This window comes from Geotrypetes seraphini, chromosome 4, assembly GCF_902459505.1.
Source record: "Geotrypetes seraphini chromosome 4, aGeoSer1.1, whole genome shotgun sequence".
Taxonomy (NCBI): Eukaryota; Metazoa; Chordata; class Amphibia; order Gymnophiona; family Dermophiidae; genus Geotrypetes; species Geotrypetes seraphini.
The window spans coordinates 198535329-198554708 of record NC_047087.1 but is presented as its reverse complement, the minus strand read 5'-3'; the positions used below and the strand labels follow the sequence as shown (position 1 = coordinate 198554708).

General features: G+C 41.1%; 1 protein-coding gene across 4 annotated transcripts in view; it reads left to right on the top strand.

Annotated features, from left to right (window-relative positions):
• The window catches only part of SLC29A3 (solute carrier family 29 member 3), a 73116-nt gene that overhangs the window by 43707 nt on the left and 10029 nt on the right, over positions 1 to 19380 (top strand). For all 4 annotated transcript variants that reach the window (XM_033943581.1, XM_033943584.1, XM_033943582.1 and 1 more), the window contains exons 3-5: positions 2025 to 2107; positions 4375 to 4601; positions 15587 to 15749. In XM_033943581.1, the coding sequence (XP_033799472.1) occupies positions 2025 to 2107; positions 4375 to 4601; positions 15587 to 15749 (473 nt within the window). The remainder of the gene's footprint in view (positions 1 to 2024; positions 2108 to 4374; positions 4602 to 15586; positions 15750 to 19380) is intronic.

Genomic DNA, 19380 nt, shown 5'->3' with positions numbered 1-19380 from the left:
AGATCACCAGGCAAGATTGCTGCATGACCTTCAAGTCGCATGATTCTAAATAGTTGACTACATCGTTTAAAAGACACTATACTGTGCCATCAACTTCTTCCACAACTCTGGCTCCAAAGCACCTTAGAAACCAACTCTCTCAAACATCTCAAATTTCTACTTAGTAAAAGTTCACTCGACTTCTTGAAGCACTCTATAATGCCTAGTCAGTGCCCTACAACCTCCATCCACATCCATTGGCGGTTCACTCACCCTATACCACTAACACTGATCAGCTTGACTAGGGTGAAAAGGATATACTGTAACTTTACCAGAATTCCATTCAAACATTCTATCAATTTCTGACATTAACACTATCAAGGGGTTCCATTCTCATATCGAACCAGATAGGAAGTCATTTGCTAATCCTCGACCTATGTGCTCTTCACATACTGTATAATTATATAAAATAGAATAAACATACCCCTCAAGGAGCAGAATCAGTGGCAGTGTTCTTGAAGTCTCATGAAAGCCACAAGCAATACCTGTGATTTCTGAATAGGCCAGCTCACCCTCTTTATACTTTTTGGCCTAGAATCAGAGTCCAAACTGTTGCACAGTATTTAGTTGTTGTGCCACTCTTAGAGTTAATCTGTTACCCTACTTGAAAGTCTGGTTGACAAGGGCATCGTCACCTCCAACAATCCAATTGGCCACTGAACTACCAATGCTTCTATTACTCCCTTACCTATAGTCTAGCCACGGTTGTGCCATTCCACTTTCCTCCCCATCCCATCAAGGGTCGTCTGACTCATCAACATTTGGACACTAATCACCAACAATAACTGGGTCTTGCAGGACTTAAATGAAAGTTATGATTCATCTTCACAAAATACCTTCGCACAGGCCTCCAAGAATGTATTCTTTCAGTTTTCAGCAGATCTCCCTTCTTCAATAAAAACTCTCGAACCTTCTGCAACTAATTTCCATTGACCAGTACCTCAACTCCAAATTTTCCTCATACCAAAGAAGACTGGAGGACTCCATCCATTCCTCGACCTCCAAGCCCTTAACAAGTTCTTAGTCTAAGAACAGTTTTACATGCTGTCCCTAGGCACTCTCTATCTCCTATTAGAGAAGAACAACTGGATCTCAAAGAAGACTACACGCATATCCCCATTCTCAGGAAGTACCTCTACTTCCAGAGAGGAACACATCATCTTCAGTAGAGGGTGCTACCCTTTGCCCTAGCATCAGCACTCAAAGTATTCCTGCTCCTCCTACTGCTGCTAGCCATCAACTAAAGGTGTGCAGACCCTTCTCTTGAGCAGACATAATGTCTGGGCTTTAAATCTGGGTACAGTTTCTGTTCATATTTGATAAAAACACATAAATACCTTTGACCCCCCCCTTTTATGAAGCTGTGTTAGGGTTTTCATTGCTGTGGTAAAAGCTCTGACACTCATAGAATTTCTTTGAGCATCAGAGCTTTTACCTCATTGGCCCGATACAAAATGCTCTAATACAGCTTGATAAAAGGGGGGGGGACTTTCTATAGGGCACAGGTGTCAAAGTTGGTCCTCGAGGGCCGCAATCCAGTCGGGTTTTCAGGATTTCCCCAATGAATATGCATGAAATCTATTAGCATACAATGAAAGCAGTGCATGCAAATAAATTCCATGCATATTCATTGAGGAAATCCTGAAAACCCGACTGGATTGTGGCCCTCAAGGAGGGACTTTGACACCCCTGCTATAGGGGGAAATTGGTTACAGTCCCTATTGACTGGGTTAGAGTTCACTTGCATTGTAGTTCTTGAGAGAACCATAGTCATTGTCTTATCATATGATGACCTCTGAATAGCTAACCCATAAATCACATTGAATAACACAGGATAAGGTACAGTACTTATTCCTACTACTATATGTGGTCAAATTTCAGTTTCTCTGTTCTTAATCGAGTGCTCTCATTGCTGTATCTATATTAACAGGCTCTCATTGCTTTCTGTTAGGTTACAACCTTAATATGTGTCTTTCTTTCCACAGAATTATTTTGAAAGCTATCTTTCCATTGCTAGCACGGTTCCCTCTGTAATATGCCTGCTAGCCAACTTCCTGCTTGTCAACAAGTAAGTATCACATATTTCCCATGTGCTCTGTTTGTCCCCATCCTTACTTGTAGCAAAATTTTAAGGGTAACAAAGACATTAAAACATAAGGACATAATCATCCATCCATTCTTAAACTGGAGCACTGTTACCAATCAACAAAAATTTCTGTAAGACAGACACTTTGTCATAAGAACATAAGAATAGCCTTACTGGGTCAGACCAATGGTCCATCAAACCCAGTAGCCTATTTTCACGGTGGCCAATCCAGGTCATTAGTACCTGACCAAAACCCAATGAGCAGCAATATTCCATACTACCGATCCAGGGCAAGCAGTGGCTTCCCCCATATCTTTCTGAATAACAGACTATGGACTTTTCCTCCAGGAACTTGTCCAAACCTTTCTAAAAACCAGCTACGCTATCCGCTCTTGGCAATGTGTTCCAGAGCTTAACTATTCTCAGAGTGAAAAAAATTTCCTCCTATTGATTTTAAAAGTATTTCCCTATAACTTCATCGAGTGCCCCTAGTCTTTGTAATTTTTGACGGAGCGAAAAATCGATCCACTTGTACCCTTTCTACTCCACTCAGGATTTTGTAGACTTCAATCATATCTCCCCTCAGCCGTCTCTTTTCCAAGCTGAAGAGGCCTAACCATTTTAGTCTTTCCTCATACGAGAGGAATTCCATAAGATTGAATAAACAATATCCTGTTTTTCTGCTTTCATTGCCAGTTAGCATGTAGGTATGTTGATAAAGAGAAATCAAAATAACCTTCCTGCATAAAGAACTCGCTGTCTTGCAGTGATGACAATGACGGATCCTCTAATATCAACATTTCAGCTTGTATATTTTAGAAAGGTAGAACATTGGTTGTAGCTATCAGTGTAAGAGTTTGGGGAATAAATGTGTCTGCCTTCTGATGTTTAATAGCTCATATATGTTAAGTACTGGGTTCAGTGAAAGCTGCTTAGACTTTTCTTCTTATTGCTGTATTACAGAAGGTTGATATCCTCTAGTACAGGGGTAGGCAATTCCGGTCCTTGAGAGCCACAGGCAGGTTGAGTTTTCAGGATATCTACAATGAATATGTATGAGATGAATTTGCATGCACTGCCTCCTTGAGATGCAAATCTATCTCATGCATATTTATTGTGGATATCTACCTGTGGATCTCATGCATATTTATTGTGCCTGACCTGCCTATGGCTCTCAAGGACCGGAATTGCCTACCTCTGTTCTAGCAGCTGTGAGGAAATGTAGGATGTAGAGCAGTGGTCTCAAACTCAAACCCTTTGCAGGGCCACATTTTGGATTTGTGGGTACTTGGAGGGCCTCAGAAAAAAATAGTTAATGCCTTATTAAAGAAATGACAATTTTGCATGAGGTAAAAAACTCTTTCTAGTTTATAAATTTTTCCTTTTGGCTAAGTTTTAATAATAATATTGTTATTTATAGCTAAAGAGACATGTGATCAAGAAACTGTTTTATTTGACTTTTGTGATTATGAGAAACATACTGAGGGCCTCAAAAAAGTACCTGGCGGGCTGCGAGTTTGAGACCACTGAGTTAAGAGGAACGGTTAATCTGCTGGCTGGGTTGGAAGGCAGAGGGGAGAACAGGACAATCAAGCCATTGTGGCATCACTGATGAGGTTGGCTCTTATTGGTGGAATGAGGCATTATGACATCACAATCTTGGCTCTGCTTCCCAAAGACAAACAGGATGTCATGGATACAGTTAAGGCAGTGGTCTCAAACTCAAACCCTTTGCAGGGCCACATTTTGGATTTGTAGGTACTTGGAGGGCCTCAGAAAAAAATAGTTAATGCCTTATTAAAGAAATGACAATTTTGCATGAGGTAAAAAACTCTTTCTAGTTTATAAATTTTTCCTTTTGGCTAAGTCTTAATAATAATATTGTTATTTATAGCTAAAGAGACATATGATCAAGAAACTGTTTTATTTGACTTTTGTGATTATGATAAACATACCGAGGGCCTCAAAATAGTACCTGGCGGGCCGCATGTGGCCCCCGGGCTGCGAGTTTGAGACCACTGATGTAGAGGGAGGTTAGTATCAGTGCTAGGGTCTTTGGAAATTTTAAAGCAAAGATACCCTAAAATGTTGGTTGTACTTAGTTCCTTATCTTTCACAAGCGCAAAACATTTCTCTGTCTTAACCTTTTGATCCAGTGTCAACCTGGCTGTCTATCTGGCACCTTGTCATTATTTTCATTTCATAGTGAGAATTTATTCTGACCCCCCCTCTACTGTTTACTTCTCAAGGGTGTCCTCCAGTGTGCGTGTGCTGTCTTCACTGGCTGTCATGCTGGCTATCTTTCTGGTGACCACCGTGCTAGTAAAAGTAGATACTTCATCATGGACACATGAGTTCTTTGCTTTGACCATGGTTTGTGTGGCTGTCATCAGCGGAGCATCCAACATCTTCACTGGCAGTGTCTTTGGCCTCACAGGGTACTTTCCCATGAAGTATTCCCAGGCCTTGATTTCAGGCAAGTCTGAAGTTCTCCAGCTGTGAATTGGGTCCTGTGTAAATTTGGCTGGTTTGGCCAATAATAGAAGAGCAACTGAGTTAGAATGAAATCTTTGCTAGGTGCTGGCCTGGTATTTATAGTTATCAATTAAAACAAAAAAGTGCCAAGATCACTTGTTGATAGTCTGAACATTGATGAGCACAGAGAAGGACAGAGCACACCAAACACAATACAGTCAGGAACAATAACTAATGTGCTTCCTAGGATCTTGTATCATGGGCCCTAAATCTGTTCATTAGATGTTACCCTTCCTCCATTGTGAATACTACCTCTGCAGCATCTATTGAACTTGCATCCTATGATCTGTCAATCAAACCAGGAGCCATTGACATGAGTGCACAACTATGCTATATACTGTGTCATCACAATACACATTAAAACATCTTACTAGATTATATTTGAAACCTCTGTTTATACACAATACAAACAGATAGGAGTTAGAAAAAGGGCAATTACTGTATTTCCCCATGTATAGGCCGCAGGAAATGTAGATTTAGGTTTTAAAACTCTTAGATAAGCCATCCCATGTTACTAGCCGCAGCTTATCTAAATGTTTTAAAACCTAAAACGGCCTATACAATGGGGCGACTGGAGCGGCCTATACAACCCTCCCTCTCCCCCCCCCACCCAGGTAAATACCTTAGCTGGCTGCCTCCTGCCTCGTCGCAGCCAACGGTGCAGGACAGAAACATTCTTTTCAACATCCAGGTAGCACCGCACTGCTTCCTCAATGCCTGCGTCAGTTCTCGCTTCCCCTTCTGTCTAGTGGAGAGCAGGAGTGATCCCTGGGCTCTCTGGTCCTTCAGTTCCTAGGTTCAAAATGGCACTTTTGGGCCCCCACCCTGCCCAGCAGTAGTCTCATAGTACTACTGCTAGGAATCAAGTTGCAAAATAAGGGGTACACACCCTATTTTGTGAAGGTTTGAAGAGCCTTGTTCTGGAGAATCTGAAGAGGTGCTACTCCCAGCTCATCCTTCTGGTGTCTCAGAAAATCAGTCTCTCTTCTACCACGTCTGATCACCGATTTCTGTATTGAATAAGAAGTGAGGACTCTGCAGTGAATGATGAGTCCCCTGCAGGATTTTATATGTTGTCATTTTTCTTTCATTTTGTTTACTTTCCCACTATACATTTATCATAGTAAGACAGTGGGGGGGTTTTGGTATTGTTTTTAAAAAAAATGGTTCCCTGAAGCAAGCAAGATTGTATTTCTTTTTTGTATACAGTAAAGTTTATTCCTTGTTCTGCATGAACAGCAGGTGAAGAATAGTAGTCTGAAACAGATAAATCCATATACAGTGAAGCTTTTTGGTTTATTTTTAATTCCATTTTGTGTTGATTAGTGCCAATATAATTACAAAGGCTGCTAAATTGAATGGTTGGTTTGGTAAAATTATGTTAGGATCTTCTTCTTATCTTGATTTTAGAAAATTATTGAAGACCCAACTATTTGAAAAATATGTATCCTAACTGGTTTTTTCTTTTAGAAATTCAATGCTTCTTTTATGTAATATATCACCTTTTAAATTGCATTTTTACTGTACGATCGGTTCTTATTTGCTGTAATCCGTTTAGAACCATTCTTTTAAATTGAACTTTTCTATAAAATCATATTCACTGTAGGATCAGTTACTATTTATTGTACATTACTTAGAATTGTATTTTCCTTTTAAATTGTACTCTTCAATGTATGTAAAGAGGACTGCAAAGAATTGCAAAGGGACTTGAACAAACTAGGAGAATGGGCGACGAGATGGCAGATGAAGTTCAATGTTGAGAAATGTAAAGTATTACATGTGGGAAGCAGAAACCCGAGGTACAACTATACGATGGGAGGGATGTTAGTGAAAGAGAGTACCCAAGAAAGGGACTTGGGGGTAATGGTGGACATGACAATGAAACCAACTGCACAGTGTGCAGCGGCCGCTAAGAGAGCAAATAGAATGCTAGGTATAATCAAGAAGGGTATTACTACCAGAACGAAAGAAGTTATCCTGCCGTTGTATCGGGCGATGGTGCCCCTGCATCTGGAGTACTGCGTCCAATATTGGTCGCCGTACCTTAAGAAAGACATAGCGTTACTAGAGAGGGTTCAGAGGAGAGCGACACGTCTGATAAAAGGGATGGAAAATCTTTCATACGCTGAGAGATTGGAGAAACTGGGACTCTTTTCTCTGGAGAAGAGGAGACTTAGAGGGGATATGATAGAGATTTACAAGATCTTGAAGGGCATAGAGAGAGTAAAGAGGGACAGATTCTTCAAACTTTCAAAAAATAAAAGAACAAGAGGGCATTCGGAAAAGTTGAAAGGGGACAGATTCAAAATAAATGCTAGGAAGTTCTTCTTTATCCAACGTGTGGTAGACACCTGGAATGCACTTCCAGAGGACGTACTGGGGTTCAAGAAAGGATTGGACAATTTCCTGCTGGAAAAGGGGATAGAAGGGTATAGATAGAAAATTACTGTGCAGGTCCTGGACCTGTTGGGCCGCCGCGTGAGCGGACTGCTGGGCGCGATGGACCTCGGGTCTGACCCAGCAGAGGCAATGCTTATGTTCTTATGTTATGTTGTAAACTGCCTAGAACCACTTTTGGTTAGGCGGTATATAAAAAAATAAAATTATTATTATTACTAATGTAATATTTATGTGTGTGTGTGTGTATATATATATATATATATATCAGAGTAAAATAAATGTAAATATACAAGTAAACATAGAAACATGATGGCAGATAAAGGCCAAATGGCCCATCCGCAGCATCCACTCCTCTTCTCCCTAAGAGATCCCACATGCCTGTCGAATGCTTTCTTGAATTCAGACACAGTCTTTGTCTCCACCACCTCTACTGGGGGACTATTCCAAGCATCTACCACCTTTTCTATAAAAAGGTATTTCTTTAGATTACTTCTGAGCCTATCACCTCTTAACTTCACCCTAAGCCGTCTCATTCCAGAGCTTCCTTTCAAATGAAAGAGACTCGCCTCATGCACATTTATGCCATGTAGGTATTTAAATGTCTCTATCATATCTCCCCTCTCCTGCCTTTCCTCCAAAGTGTACAGTACATATTGAGATCTTTAAGTCTGTCCCCATATGCCTTATGATGAAGACCACACACCATTTTAGTAGCCTTCCTCTGGACTGACTCCATCCTGTTTATAGCTTTTTGAAGGTATCCAGAAAAGTAACCAAATGTAGTAACATAGTAAATGATGGCAGATAAAAAACTGAATGGTCCATTCTGTCTGCCCAAAAGTCACACTCAGCCCAACAATGAATGTGATATAGGAATATAAGCCAAAGAAGTCCAAGTCCAGAAATGCCAAAAATTGGACACTAAAAAGCTGAAATGCCAGAAAAAAAACTTGTGAGCTGATATTCAGATGCCATGTTCAGCTTTTAAAAAAAAAAAAAAACCACCAGCCACCATGATTAACCAAAAAAAAAAAAAAGAAAAACTCTACCCTGGATATTCAACATTGCTATCTGGATTGAAGCTATGGATAGCGCTGCAAGTAGCTGCTCTATCAGATAGTGATATTCAAACCAGTATTCAGATAACTAACCAGATAAGAACAAGACACAAAGGGCTAGATGCATAAAGGACACCGATCGTGTCCTGACCAATTTGTGACCCCGATTGTTCCCCGACCTGATTCACTAACCTTGATGCCGAGCAACCTCCGATCCGTGCATGCAAATGTAGGCAGGCAGCGATTGACTAAAGAAATCTGGAACACCGACTGGGCTGGCCGATTAACAAAAGAAGTGACTGCTGGGAACCAGTTGCTCACATGCTTTCCCACTGCATCCCCTACTCTCTGCCTGGATTCTCCTGCTCTCCTGCCCCGACTGTCCTCTCGCCACCCTGCTCTCTGCCCCAACTCTTCTTGCCTTCCCCCGCAGTACAAGCCCGTGGTTTTAACCCGCATGTTTAAAGCAGGTTAAAACCACGGGCTCCCAAAAAGTAAAAAACAAGAAAAAAGTTTTCTTGGTAGCTCTGCCTGACGAGGAGGGCCAGCGCATGTGCAGACCATCTACAGATAGTCTGTGCATGCGTCGGGATCGCTGGAGAGCAATCTGTGCAATCGGTTGGGGGCATGATTCCAATCGCCCTCATTTGCATGAGGGTGATTCATGAATCAGCCCCCATGGCCACGAATCGGATCTGCTCCGTGGCCTTAGTGAATCTAGTCCAAAAATCGCTGTCCTGATTTTAAAGGGAAAGGGGAAGGGACGATATACTGCCTTTCTGTGGGTGCAATTAAAGCAATTCACATGTTATATACAGGAACTTATTTTGTATCTGGGACACTGGAGGGTTAAGTGACTTGTGCAGATAGTTAATCTGGTTAGTAGTCTGAATTTTTTAAATTAGGGATTCATTTATATTTATTATGTTTTTATTGTACTAGTCAAAAACCAAGGAGACCAAGTTCTAAGAGTATTCCAAATGTTCACATTTTATATGTTATTTTAGTTTCTAATTGTTTAGAAGCATTTTTGGGTACTCTAATAATTAAAAACATGTGGAGGGGCAAAATCGAAAGGGACGTCTAAGTCCGTTTTCATCTGTCGCAAGTCGTCGAAAGTAAAAAAACAGCCTAGGACACATTTTCGAAAAACACGTCCAAAATTTTTTTATTTCGAAAATCATCTAACTATACGTCCTGCCGATCTGATTGTCCAAGTCGCTAAATCGTCCATCTTTATACCACATTTTCATCCAACTTTTCATCCAAGTCAAAAATGCCTAGAACAAGCCCTGTTGGACATGGGAGGGGTCTGCAAAGTGATGGACTGAACACCCAGACATGACACCTAAATAGTGGGGTACCTTACAAGGCACTGATGTGAACTTCACAAAAAGGGTGCCATGTCTTCTCCTCACTACAGCTCCCTTATAGGTCACAGTGAGCCCCCCAAACCATTTCCAGAAACCCCTAGACCTGCTTATCTACCACCCCAGTAGCCCTTATGGCTGCAGGAGCCACTTATATGCCAGTAAAAAAGGGTTTAGGGGTGTATAGGGGAGTGCACATGTTTAAGTATCAATGCAGTGATTACAGGGGCTTATGGGCATGGGTCCTCCACTCCATGAGGCCCTAACCCACCCTCAAGACGGCTTAAGCCGCCTCTGTGCTGGATGACTAGGTTTTCCTATGCCAGGCTGCCAGGTGATGAAGGTCTGGAGGCTGAATTGTAAAGGCGTGATCACTGGGGTAGTGTGTGGGGGTCTGTTTATGTGTTTGCAGTGCTTATCTGGTGACTTTAGGTGGGTTTTTGTGACTTGGGCCATGTTTTACATGGTCTAAGTCAGTGTTTTTCAACCTTTCTAGTGATATGGACCTATGGACTGGCAGAAATAAAAGAATTATTCTGTGGACCGGCGGTTGAAGAACACTGGGCTAAGTCGTGGGCCAGACCCCGCCCATCTCTACCCAATCTCCACCCCAGACCCCGCCCCCATAATAGTACTAATTGCACCTTGCACGTCCCGTGCCTAATCTGGAAGCCTTCCCTCTGACGTTGCAACGTCAGAGACAAGGCTTCCGGTTCAGGCGCAGGATGCCCGTAGGAGCCACTCACTGCCCGTGGCTTTGGGCACTGAATCAGTTAGGAAGAGGGAGCTGGCTCGAAGATAACGGCGCATCGATCGCACCATGGACTGGCGGTTGAAGAACACTGTTTTGGGCCTGATGCACGTGCTGGCCCTGTGGACCAGCAGGAAATTTCTGTGGATCGGCACTGGTTGAAGAACACTGGTCTAAGTCACAACATCCAAGTTCCGTCGATCCTGGGCTGTATAACTTTCAGTTATACATGCTGTACGACTAAGTCTAAGCCGGCCCACATCCCACCCAACTCCCGCCCTTGACACTCCTCCTGAAATGCCCTGTTTAGCTTTGGTCGTTCAGTGGCAGTTGCTAATAGTGTCTGCATTTAGAATACTGTTTAGACCTTGGTCTCCTTGGATTTTGACTAGTATCTAGTCTGCTCCAAATTGCTGCCTGTCTGTCCGCAGTGGCCAATGCAGGTCACAAGTACCTGTCAGAAACCCAAATAGTAGCAACATTCCATTTCTTTCTATGTGTGCTTGGCCTAAGAGAAGAGAAATCCTTTAAATACATTTAAGATTAGCTTAAAAACATTCCTGTTAAAAGATGCCTTCGGTCTATAATCGTCCTTAGATGCATTTTAATTATGCACGACTGCTGGTTGTTTTGTTTTCCCTCCCCTTCGTTCCTCCCTATTTCCTCCTTTTTCTTTAAAATTGTAGTTCTTCCCTTTATCCTGTTTTTTTCTGTTGCGTCTGTGTATTATTGTATTCTATTATGATATTGTCTCCTGTTCATTTGATTATGTATTTTACCTTTTGTAAACTGCCTTGAAGTCTGATTAGGCGGTGTAACAAATTTTAATAAACTTGAAACTAGAGAATGACACGGTGACAAAATTCATCACTGTTCCCGTCCCCGTGGATAACCGCAGGAAATAATCCCATGTCATTTTTTTGTGTCTATTTCAGCCTCAGTCCTTCTACACCAGCATTATTCAAAGCAAAGCTTGAGGGTCAGTGGTTGTGGCCATTCATACTCTGATTCTTATGTGAGCCAAGGATAATGAAGCCATTGTGACATCACTGATGTGATTGGCTCTTAGGCACTGGTGGAATGGGGCATTATGACATCACAAGATCTGCTCTGGATACCAGAGACTGTCATTCTATAGTGTCTATCTCAGCCTCAGTCCTTCTACACCAGCATTCTTCAAAGCAAAGCTTGCGGGTCAGTGGTTGTGGCCATTCATACTCTGATTCTTCCCTCTTTCCTTAAAGAATGACAATGGTTTCCTGCGGTTATCCGCGGGGACGGGAACGGTGATGAATTTTGTCACGTGTCATTCTCTACTTGAAACTTGACTTGGGGTAAGAAGTGTTACACTTCATTATAAAGGAATAGTTTGGCATTTTCAAACATTTTCCCGCTTCTGCTTTGAATTTTAAACTCAAGGGCCATGTTGTGAGACATGTCCAGTTAGAGAAGGGGTGTAGAGTATGCAAGGCTGAAGAGCAGATGGTCAAATGGGCCAGGAATGACATCAGTTCTGATTAGCAAGTTCCAATTCCAGCAGCACAATCACCACCATAGGCTGGGGCCTCATTAACCTCAATTAGAGAAATCAGAGTCTCAGGAATGCTGATGTGGCAATATCAAGTGACAGAATACCTCCAAAATGTCTTTGCGACAGTATGCCTATGGCACGCCTATTCTACAAAGGAAAGGAGGCGCCTACTTACCTTTATATAATACTAGATTAACAGGGTATATATATATATATGTTTCTATGCAGTTAGACATGAGCACCTAGACCAGGGGTCTCAAAGTCCCTCCTTGAGGGCCACAATCCAGTCGGGTTTTCAGGATTTCCCCAATGATTATGCATGAGATCTATGTGCATGCACTGCTTTCAATGCATATTCATTGGGGAAATCCTAAAAACCCGAATGGATTGCGGCCCCTCAAGGAGGGACTTTGAGACCCCTGGTCTAGACCAACTGTAGCGCTGGTACAAGAGTTAATGCTTAAATGCCAGAGATATACACATGCTACCTCTTTAGCAGCCAAATTGAGCCGTGCAAATAACAGATCAATCTTTGGCCACTATAAACTTAACCGGCCAGCTCTCAATTTTTGATATAGCCAATTAAGTTTAGGTCGTCCAAAAATAAACCACATATTTAATGCCGGTCACTGGAAATGGCCTGGCATTAAATATTTGGAGTCTCCCTCCCATAGTCTGAATATCATCTGTGTAAAGTGTATGTATGTATATATATATATATATATATATATATATATATATATATATATATATATATATTTATTCATTATAAAGCCAAAAATAAGTGCAACATATTATACAGACATTTTACACTTTAACAGCACTTAAATTCTATCAAATAATATTTTATGACAAATATATATATCATCTCCCCCCCCCCCACACTTTCTACATATCCAACAATTGCATTCAAATTAAAAGTATCTCCCCACCCACCCTGGACATGTATGATCAAAGGGCAAAATCAACAATCACTCCTTACACAATTTTGTCAATGGCTCCCAAACATCCATAAATTTCCTATAATATCCCTGTTTGGTCATAATACGTTCCATTTTAAAAGTGTGGCATAGAGATTCCCACTAAAAAGTATAGTTTAACCAATCCCAGTTTTTCCAGTTCCTCAAAATAAGTTGCATGGCAACCCCTATCATAATGAAGAGAAGTTTATTATTGTGGGAAGATATTTGGCTTTTAGCCCTCATTAACATGCCAAAAAGCACGGTATCGTACGTCAATGCCACTGGATTTTCCAATAATTTAACGTAACGTATATTATTTTATAAGTTGCATGTCGGAGTCCCGTCCACACTGCATGCAGACTTTGCCTATATGTATTACCATCTGTCAGTTATGTGCTGTGTAAGATATGCGTGTGAATGCCATAGTTCTGAACATTTACACACATAATCAGTGCATAAATGTTAGCACCTATTTTATAGAATTTACCTCCTTTGTTCTCAGTCTCTGTGACATTACTTGTGCTAGTACTTATAACCCAGACTGCCCACTGTTGGGAACAGGATACCGAGTTATATGGTTCCTTGGCCTGACCTAGTAAAGCAACTCTTATGCTCTTACTACATGGATGCTGAAGTCCAGGTCTGTGATTTAACCAGGGCTGTGGAGTTGGTAGATAAATGTTCCGACTCCGACTCCTCAGTTTTTTGTACTTCAGACTCCGACTCCAGGTACCCGAAATTTCCTCCGACTCCGACTCCACAGCACTGGTTAATTTTCAGATCGTTAAAATGGTATGCCAAGTTCAAAAATGGAGTCGGTAGATAAATACTCCGACTCCTCAGTTTTTTGTACTTCTGACTCCGACTCCTCAGTTTTTTGTACTTCTGACTCCGATTCCAGGTACCCGAAATTTCCTCCGACTCCGACTCCACAGTCCTGGATTTAACTTTTCCTAATGTAGTGGAAGAGAGTGAAGTCGAGTACAATGTCTTAAACCATAAGAATTACCATACTGGGACAGACCAAAGGTCCATCAAGCCAAGCATCCTGTTTCTAACAGTGGCCAACCCAGGTCCCAAGTACCTAGCTAGATTCCAAGTAGTAAAATAGATTTTATGTTGCTTATCCTAGGAATAAGCAGTTAGTTTCCCCAAGCCATTTCAATAATGGCCTATGGACTTCTTTCAGGAAATTATCCAAACCTTTTTTAAACCCCGCTAAGCTAGCTGATTTCACCACATTCTCTGGCAACAAATTCAGAGTTTACACTTTGTGTGAATGAATATTTTCTCTAGGTTGTTTTAAATGTACTACTTAGTAACTTTATCATATGCCCCCTAGTCCTAGTATTTTTGGAAAGAGTGAACAAACGATTCACATCCACTCCACTCAGTATTTTATAGACCTCTATCATTTCACACCTGATCCATCTCTTCTCCAAGCTGAAGACCCCTAGCCGCTTTAGCCTTTCTTCATAGGGAAGTCGTCCCGTTCCTTTTATCATTTTTGGTGCCCGTCTCTGTACCGTTTCTAATTCTGCTGTACCTTTCTTGAGATACGGCAACCAAAATTGCACACAGTATTTGAGGTGGGGCCGTACCATAGGGCAATCCAAGGGCCAATTGAGACGAGAGTTTTATTTAAATTCACATGTATTTGCTTTAAATCAATTTTCGGTGTGCCTCCAGGTTATCTGGTTTCTCATGTCTCTTTAAATCACTCTAATAAGCCCACACGTAGAGTTCATTTATTTTCTTACCCTACCATCAAATCGTGTCATTTTAAGAGACTTCTTGAGAGGACCCTCTCTTTTCAGGAAGCCAAAATGAATGTATGGTTTGGCAAAATCGTGCCAGGAGTCCCATCTTATTATTCTTTTAGAAAATTATTAAAGACACAGCTATTTGACAAATTTGTAACCTAAGCTCCCTAATCTCTTTTAAAATATAATTATGTACTGTTTACACTTTTTAAGAAACTTTATGTATTTTTATGAATTCTGTATTTCTTGAATGTTCAGCTTACTTGTTGTGAACTGCCTAGAACCATCCGTGATCTGGCATTATATAAGAATAAAGTTATTATTATTATTATAGCATTTTCATCTTTGTTTTTCATTCCTTTCCTGATAATTCCTAACATTCTATTTGCTTTCTTAGCACATTTTATTTATTCAGTTTTCTGTACCTTTCTCCCAGGTGAGCTCAGAAAGTTTACATGAATTTATTCAAGTACTCAGACATTTTTCCCTGTCTGTCCCAGTGGGCTCACAATCTATCTAATGTACTTGGAGCAATGGGAGGATTAAGTGACTTGCCAAGGGTCACAGGAATCAGCGTGGGTTTGAACCTGGCATTTGACTTGCCATTCCTTGTGCTGTTTACAATCCTTCTTCCACTTTCTGAAAAATTCTCTTTTAGCTCTAATAACTTCCTTCACCTCACTTGTTAACCACGTTGGTTGCCGTTTGGTCTTCCTTTTTTTAATACAAAGAATATATCTAGTCTGGGCTTCCAGGATGGTATTTTTGAATAACATCCACGCCTGATAGTTTATAGTTTATTATTTCTATTCTGTTTTTATCCTAAGCAGATTACAAATATTACATACATATTAAAACACTTAACAAATCACAACATATGAATCTTTCATTGACAAACAACAAGAACAAATTTAAAAAGTGCTGTTAACAAAGTCATTACTTCAATCAAATCTATTAATGTGTAGCATATTTCATCTGACAAAAGAGATGTTTCTTCAACAATTGTCTTAGTGCAGTGTATGAATTGGTGCGAGAGGTAATGGTTCTGATACTGAACTGTGAAATGAAATCTTGTGTTTGTTTTTATGCAGGTCAGGCCATGGGAGGCGCTGTCAGTGCAGTGGCATTGGTGATTGACATATCAGTGGCAGCAGAAGTGACAAATAGCACCCTTACCTATTTTCTGACAGCTGACATCTTCATTGTGGTCTGCATCATCCTTTATCTGATTCTTCCCAAGTTAGAGTATTCCAGGTAATATTTTCTGAGAATTATTCTCTGGTTACTTCTCTATTGTCATTGGTGTCCGATTTAGAGAAACCCTGAATGAATGTATACATTTAAAATTTTTCCCTGCTGCTTCATTCATGGCTACTTGGGTAATGATTTCCTTTTTCTTTTAGATTTCCCCCTCTCCCTCACCCCAGCCCTAGTTCCCAGTATATCTAGTTTGCTCATTGTACTGAGTCTGTGGCCAAAGGCTATGGACGAAAACCTCCAAAGTCTATCCTAGGTATGGAGAAACCTTTGGGTGGTTACAATCTATAGCTGACATCTGGGATGCACTGTTAAGTATGTGAACAGGATAACTGAGCAGGCCGGATGTTGTATCTGATTTCTTTCTGACATCAATTATTTTCTTACTAGGTATGTTGTATGTCATTTTTCTTTCTTGTTTTACTCAGCAGTTTCTTCCCATTACTTTGAGCTCACCCAGGACTAGGATCTTGGTTCCTTTGGCCTTGTCACCACACTGAAATCCACCCGCCCAGTATACCTAGTCTTGTCACTGCATTGACGGTCCTCAGTCAGGGTCCTTGCATTAAGACTCCTTCCAAAATCTGCAGTTTGGGACTCTGCATACCGCTGCTAAGTATCACTTTGCATCGATGATCATGAATCCCTTTCTCCTTTTGCAGCATCTCCAGCTGACTAGTGGAGTGGAAGATCTGACTCAAGAACCAAAAAGGGACCTTCTGCATGATAATATAGCCATTAGTCCAGGCTGTTTGATATCATTTTATTTCATTATAGATTAATAGGATCCAAAGTGAGTAATTGTAGTAATCTAATCTAATATGGGCATTTCTATTCTGTTTTACCAAAAATATGGCTCAAGGCTGATCACAACCTAAACAAGGCAAATAGTTTATCATAATGGGATTTGTCCTATGTTCCCATATACAACTAGAATAAAAATAGAACCATAAACGATCAATTAAAAAAAGCTAAAATCAAAGTAAAATGTCAAGTGTTTTTGTACTTCGGTACAAAAAAAATCACATTTTCCTAGGATTTGTTTTTTTTGTTACAGTAAAGAGTTGATTCAGCAGGTGTGCTCTGCAGTGTTATGCAGAAGGCCCTGGCTTGCCCCCTCCCCCCTCCCCTAGTTGGGTCTTTTGCTCCTTGGGTCAGCCAGTGGTAGGGATTCTACAAACAGTATTTATTTTTATTTATTTAAAAATTTCTTACTCACAACATCCTGTAGTTCTGTGCGAGTTACAAAGTTACATTCACAATTAAAATTTCAACAATAAAAACAAGACTTATTGTACAAATAATACCCAAATATCAATTCAGCTTCATTACAGAACTGTCATTCAAAAAAAAAAATGATCTGAGAAAGACAGTGTAGATAGGCTCAGGACTCCAGAAGTGTTATTACTTGGACTGGACTAAAATAAGTTGTGAATAGATATAAAATGAGGAAAATAAAATCCCATGTAGTTGCAAATGACAACTCATGGTGTTGGTTTCCTAGCCTTGATTCCAACTGAGTTTAAAAGAATAGGAATCTTCTACTAGGTAAAAAATAATTAACACAGATCTGTGTTCTTTTCTTATTACAAAAAAAGAAAAAAGAAAGCTGTGCAGAACAGGTCAGGAAAGATATTATTTGTCTTTAGCACAATATTCTCTGCTGTGACCTAGCAGTGATTCATTCTGTTCCCTTTCTTGGTTTCTGTCTCTCATTCTCAGCTGAACTTCCATGTGAAAGAAACCACAGAGTGAAACTGGATCTCACAAGCTACTGCTAGGTTTCGGAGGAAAACAAATTTTAAAGGCAGTACAACCACAAAAGCTGACGTTCTCTGCAGAATGGACTAGCTGGCTCTGAATCAACATGATTCCTATATTTCAGTGAAATTGAAGCAGTGAGTTCAATCAGCACACATTCTTTTGCATAAACACAGGAGTCTGTACATTAGGTCAGGGGTGTCAAAGTCCCTCCTCGAGGGCCGCAATCCAGTTGAGTTTTCAGGATTTCCCCAATGAATATGCATGAGATCTATTTGCATGCACTGCTTTCAATACATATTCATGGGGAAATCCTGAAAACCCGACTGGATTGCGGCCCTCGAGGAGGTACTTTGACACCTGTGCATTAGGTGATCAATCCGTGCTCACGAACTCTTACAGAAGGATGTCAATCACATCTTTCTGCTCCTCCTCCTTCACCAGTGAAATACAGTGCCCTCTCCAGTTTTTCCTTAAGCAAGTGAACTGAGAAGGTGTGTTCTGATCTGCTCTGTTTATTATTTTCAGGCATTTTTCTTCTGTTTCGTGAGACCCTGGGGTCAAGAGGACCCCATATTTGGGGCTACTCTGCCTGTGAGAGTTTGCAGACTTTGCAAGGTGTACCTGAGGAGCCAACTCACTTTGTGCTTCTTTGAGGCTCAGGGGCTGTTCCCCTGGGAGCAAGCTGGCCTTCTCATTTATTAGAGGCTTGAGTGTAGGCTGTGGGGCCCCTGTGTGAATCCTGTTGCGTTTCAGGGAGCTGGCTGTGTTTTAATCTCTTCCCTCTCTCCATCTTGGATTTTAAACGATCTTTTTTTCTAAAGCCTCCATCTGCCTCAAAACCCCTCGATTTGGCTCAAAATCGACTGGGATGGACTCTTTAGGCTGCTCTGCCCCTATATCATGCTAGTTTTGCACTGGATAGTTGGCTGAGGATTGTCCATGTACCACAGGGCCCATGAAGGAGGGGTGTGAAACCTAGCCTCCTCTGAATCCTCTAAGGCCGAGGAACCACAAGGGATCCAAGTGGTAGGAAGAAAATCCCTTCCAGAAACCACAAACAACAAAAGTGTGAAATGCTAAAAGAACTCAAACATGAAATTGCTGACTTTGTTAGTGATTTGTAACCTGTCGCTTAAACCGTACCTGAAGATTGGAGAGTGGCCATTGTTACACCGATTTTTAAAAAGGGTTCACTTGGCAGCTGGAGGAAGAGCTGAATGGGTGTCTGTCCAGCCTACAGCATACGGTTCATCCATCTGAGCAGCAGGGTGCATGGCAGCAGAGCTCTTCATTTTTTCTTATGGGTATGTACTCTGTCTTCATTCCCCTCAGCATGGACTATGCATGATAATCCTGCAGTGAAAAAAAAAAGTTATGTTATATGCCTTTGCAGCTTTTAGAGCAGTACTTGAATCTTTAGGTAGCTTTACAATTAGTGGATTTAGGTGCCAAGGACAGGTATGGGGCTGAAATTGCTAGTCTCTCACAAAGCGCTCACCAGACTCGTATATGCCTCTCATTTATCCTTGGACAGGTGCTCTTGCATCCCATTCTTGTTTTGTTGTGAGAAGTTACCAAATAAGACTTAATTCAGCAGCTGAGGTTTTGTGTACCTCCATTGCTAGTGTTGATGGGGTTAGAATGGACCAGCCACATGGTGGTAGGGGTGCGATGAGGCCTTTTGCCAGAAGTCATACAGTGAGAGGTTTGATTTGCTTTTGGACTACGAAGTAAGACTTTATTGAAACGACACAATTCTAATCTCACTGACTGGGGATTAGCTGCTTGAGGGAGGGCTTAAAATCTCAGAAGTGAACTGGTAAGGGAATCAGATTGAAAGAGGAAAGGACCTATGGAGTTCATG